The sequence below is a fragment of the Babylonia areolata genome, chromosome 9 (assembly GCF_041734735.1).
Source record: "Babylonia areolata isolate BAREFJ2019XMU chromosome 9, ASM4173473v1, whole genome shotgun sequence".
Lineage (NCBI taxonomy): Eukaryota > Metazoa > Mollusca > Gastropoda > Neogastropoda > Buccinidae > Babylonia > Babylonia areolata.
In genome coordinates this window covers 31,811,458-31,816,457 of record NC_134884.1, presented here as the reverse complement: position 1 = coordinate 31,816,457, position 5,000 = coordinate 31,811,458, and the positions used below count along the sequence as shown (strand labels likewise).

The 5,000-nt window shown below is 46.2% G+C and overlaps 1 protein-coding gene across 1 annotated transcript in view; it reads right to left on the bottom strand.

Annotated features, from left to right (window-relative positions):
- Nucleotides 1-5,000, bottom strand: part of LOC143285622 (short transient receptor potential channel 7-like) — a 96,869-nt gene that overhangs the window by 21,492 nt on the left and 70,377 nt on the right. Inside the window, exons 4-5 of the mRNA XM_076593021.1 lie at nucleotides 3,159-3,413; nucleotides 1,006-1,242 (exon numbers count right to left, since the gene is read on the bottom strand). Coding sequence (XP_076449136.1) covers nucleotides 1,006-1,242; nucleotides 3,159-3,413 — 492 coding nt within the window. The remainder of the gene's footprint in view (nucleotides 1-1,005; nucleotides 1,243-3,158; nucleotides 3,414-5,000) is intronic.

Below are 5,000 nucleotides of genomic sequence, written 5' to 3'. Positions count from 1 at the left end.
ATAATAATAATAATAATAAAATTTATTTTCAGTCTAATATCATCATCTTTGACGGGTGCAATAGCCGAATGGTTAAAGCACTGGACTTTCAATCTGAGGGTCCTGGGTTCGAATCTCGGTGCACCTGGTGGGTAAAGGGTGGAGATTTTTCCGATCTCCCAGGTCAACATATGTGCAGACCTGCTAGTGCCTGAACCCCCTTCGTGTGTATGCGCACGCAGAAGATCAAATACGCACGTTAAAGATCCTGTAATCCATGTCAGCGTTCGGTGGGTTATGGAAACAAGAATATACCCAGCATGCACACCCCCGAAAAGGAGTATGGCTGCCTACATGGCGGGGTAAATAAATAATTGAAAAAACGGTCATACACGTAAAATGTTACATGTCTGTCTGAGTGTGTATGTGTGTGCGTCTGAAATCTGATTGAATGACACAGGAAACGAATGATGAGCGCCCAGTGGCAGCCGTCAGTCGGCTCTACCCAGGTAGGCAGCCTGTGGTGCAAATGTCTCCGTGTATGTAAAGCGCTTAGAGCTTGGTCTCTGACCGAGGATAGGCGCTATATAAGTATCCACATCAATCATCATAGATGAACAGACTATAAATAAATAAACGATCTCTCTCTCTCTCTCTCTCTCTCTCTCTCTCTCTCTCTCTCTCTCTTCAACAGTTTCTTTTTAATTCCCCATCTCTCACCCATCCATTCCACAAATCTTACACTTATTCATCAACATCTTTCTGCTGTGGTCGTTATACAGGGTTACCTGGAAATGGACAGGAAAAGAGAAATGAAAAGTGCCCTGGAAACATGCAATGTTGGCAATGACATGATGTTGTAAAATGCATAGAGCTTCAAGAATATGCGCTATAGTAAAACATCTTAATAAATACATAAATAAATAAGTAAACAAATAAACATTTCTTGAGACAATACGGACATAATAAAATATGTGACGGATGTCTTCACATTCTTTTTCCTGTCTACTCTCTCTCCCTACTCACCTTGAAATGCTTCTCCACGCGGGACAGCCTCTTCAGCTCTGCCCCCAGCTCGAAGGCTGTGAGGATGGGGTCCTTGCTGGACAGGGAGATGTAGGCCTCGCTGGCCAGGCCCCGGTAGGCGTTCAGGCGGTACTTGGCCAGGCGCAGCTGGTCAAACTTGGTCTTGTTGCGGCACTCCTGGCACCCGCAGGAGAACTTGTGCGGCTTCAGGATCGTCTCGCCCCGTAGGAGAAGCAGCTAGGAGAATTAAACAGCAAACGCAAATGTTGGGTAGTGTGTGAGTGTGTGTGCGTGTGTGTTGGGGGCGGGGGTGGGGGGTGGGGTGGGGGAGGAGGTGGGCGCAGGGGATTTAAAAGTTAGCGTTAAAGTTTAAGGTCCCGTAGCAGGCTTTTACGGCCATCGAGGCAGTGAATTCATATCCACTATGTCTACATGGTGATGATAATTGTGGTTCCAGTTACAGTTCCTCAAGGAGGCGTCACTGCGTTCGGACAAATCCATAATAAACGCCAAACCACATCTGCAAGACAGATGCCTGACCTGCAGCTAGGAGACAGTTTCAGTTCCTTAAGGAGGCATCACTGCGTTCGGACAAATCCATAATAAACGCCAAACTACATCTGCTAGACAGATAGTTGCCAGACCAGCAAGCATAACCCAACGCGCTTTGTCAGGCCTTGAGTGCATGCATATTATATTTGTGTACCTAACAGAGTAGCTTTCTTCTACTGAATTTCACCAGAGGACAACACTCTCATTGCCATGGGTTCTTTTTATTTTTTCTTTCAGTGCGCCAAGCGTGTGCTGCACACGGGACCTCGGTTTATCGTCTCATCCGAACGACTAGACGCTCAGTTCGATGTTCCAGTCAAACGTGGGAGAAAGGGCGAGAGCGGGATTCGATCCCAGACTCCCCCACGGACTCTGTATCGGCAGATGAGCGTCTTGACCAATCTGTCACCTTCCTGATAGGAGACAGCAACAGGTATTGTAGGAATTTATTTCTATCACGAAAGGTGAAAGAGCCAATAGCCATCGAGGCAGTGAATTCATATCCATTGTTTCCATACGACGATGATGATGATGGATAGATAGGGATGCTTATGCTTGTGTCATCTTCGATCAGACACCAGACTCTAAGCATCTCTACTCTCTACATCTCGGCGTGTAGAAAAGTAAATCAGGGGACCTGAGCTGTTCCTTCTGCCACTTTTAATTAATTAAGCTTTTAATCCGAAGTTAGGTACCCCTTTCAAACCATAACACCACGAAGAAAATGGGCCTCTGATCACTGGTGAACACTGGATCTGAAGTCCATTGCTTGACCAATTTTCACCACGGTACCTCTACATACATACATATATACATACAGACAGACAGACATACCTGCCCACCTACACACACAGACACACACACACACACACATATAAAAACTTCTTTACATACATACATACATACATACACACATACATACATATCTACCTGCATACCTTCGTCTATCCATCCATCCATCCATCCGTCCACACCCACACACACTTACCGCCCCCCCTTAACCCCCCCTCTCCGCCACATACGCACACTTACCCCACCCACACCCACACCAACTTACCCCACCCCTCCACCAACACCAACCCCTCCAACACCCAACCCCACCCACACCCACACACTTATCCCACCCCTCCACCAACACCAACCTCTCCAACACCCCACCCATACCAACTTACCCCACCCCCCTACCCACACCAACCCCTCCAACACCCCACCCACACCAAGTTACCCCACCCCCCTACCCACACCAACCCCTCCAACACACCACACCAACACACTTATCCCACCCCTCCACCAACACCAACCTCTCCAACACCCCACCCACACCAACTTACCCCACCCCCCCTACCCAGACCAACCCCTCCAACACCCCACCCACACTAACTTACCCCACCCCCTTACCCACACCAACCCCTCCAACACCCCACCCACACTAACTTACCCCACCCCCCTACCCACACCAACCCCTCCAACACCCCACCCACACCAACTTACCCCACCCCCACTACCCACACCAACCCCTCCAACACCCCACCCACATCCACACCCACACAACACCTACAACAACAGCAACAACAAACAACAACCAACAACCACAACCTCACCTGCACCAACTCATACTGGTTCTTCTGGGCCGCCAGGATGAGGGGTGTGATGTCCGGGGAAAACTGGGACTCGGCGTAGGCCGTCTTGTAGAAGCCGTCTGTGTCGCCCAGCTTCCTCCGCTCCTTCCACATCTCCAGGTAGCGACGGTGCTTGAGGATGGTCTCCGCGATCTGGATGTGGCCCGCCGAGATGGCCTGAAGAACGGCCTCATGGATGTGGTGCTGGCTGGACCTGTCCAGAAGGACCTCCACGATCTGTTGGTTTTGGAGAAAGAAGAATGGTTATGACTTGTGAGTGCAGTGTGCGTCCCTGAGGGTCTGGGTTCGAATCTAGGTCTACATCACGGTCTCTAGGACGTGGTGTTATTTGGACAGGTCAAGGAGGACATGCACAATCTGTTGATAGGTGAAAAATAAGGTGGCAGAATGGTTATGACTGTCATTACAGTATCCGTGTGGGTCAGGGTTCGAATCTCGGTCGGTCTACATTACAGGGTGTAGGATGTGTTGATGGCTGGACAGGTCCAGAAGGACCTCCACAATCTGTTGACTTGGAGAAAAAGAAGGTGGAAGAATGGATATGACCATCACATATTGGATTTCTATATAAAGACCAAGGAGACAGAACAACAAAAAGGGGAGCAAATAATTTTACAGGTAGCATAAAAAAATATATTGCCCGTTGTCATACAAGGAAGTAAAGAGACTTTTATATGTGCTTTCGTTCAATTCTAAAACCTCGTCAGTGGACTCTCTTCGACTTTGATCCGATTCGCAGACCAATTTTGTTTGACTTTCAGACTTTTATCTCATTCATCACGGACTAAACATTGCCCCGAAGTCAAGTGCATATGGTTCAGGAATATGAAGTTAATATATAATGTTTGACTGTGATTTGATGAAGCCGTACCTGCACGAAATAATAGTGTTTCATCACATGTGACTGCGAACGTTAATGTTTTGACTTTTTGCATTTCTTACCAGTTGTTTCGCTTTTTAGTTTAGAGACTTATCTTTTACGAAGTCCATTAAGTAATTTTCTGTAATTGTGCTTAGAATATTCATTTTCATTTCAAGTTCCTCCCTCTGTCTTCCCCCAACTCACCATTCACCCCCCTCCTCTCCTAAGCGATAACATTCAGATAAAAAAAAAATCGATACTTAAACAAAATGTTTTGCAATCACGAATATGTGTGACGGGACATTAAACAAACAATTCATCTTCTGTCACTACAGTGTCAATGAGGATCTGGGCTCATCGTTCGTTTCCTGTGTCATTCAGTCAGATACACATACGCACTGAGACAAGACAGACACTTGTAAATCAAACGTTTGTAACACAAAACAACCCAGAGAGGCGATCATTTGAACTCAATGATATATATATATAATTACACACACACACACACACACACATATATATATATATATATATACATATAGCCCCCACCCCAAGACCCCACACCGGTAATGCAAGCCAGCGAATGTTCTTCCAAATTCCAAAAGAAAATGATACCTCAGCGCTCCAGGGAATCCAAGTACATGGGTTTTGTCCCCTGGAAAAGAAGCTCTTTTGCTTTACCGAGCAGGTGTAGTATCGTCTTCCTCGTCAATACGATATCAAATTACTTTTCAGAAGTCAAGCATCATACGTTCTGTTGTTGTTAAGTTTGCTTTTTTTCTTCTTCTTCTGATTTGTCGAGTAAAAAGAAGATTCGTTTTGTGGTTGTGTATCTTGTGGTTGTTTAACTGGCTGTGTCTTTTTTGGTGTTTTTTTTTGTGTGTGTAGATTCTGTCTTAGCGTTTTCTTTTCTTTGCCGCATTCCTTTCTTTGTTTATACT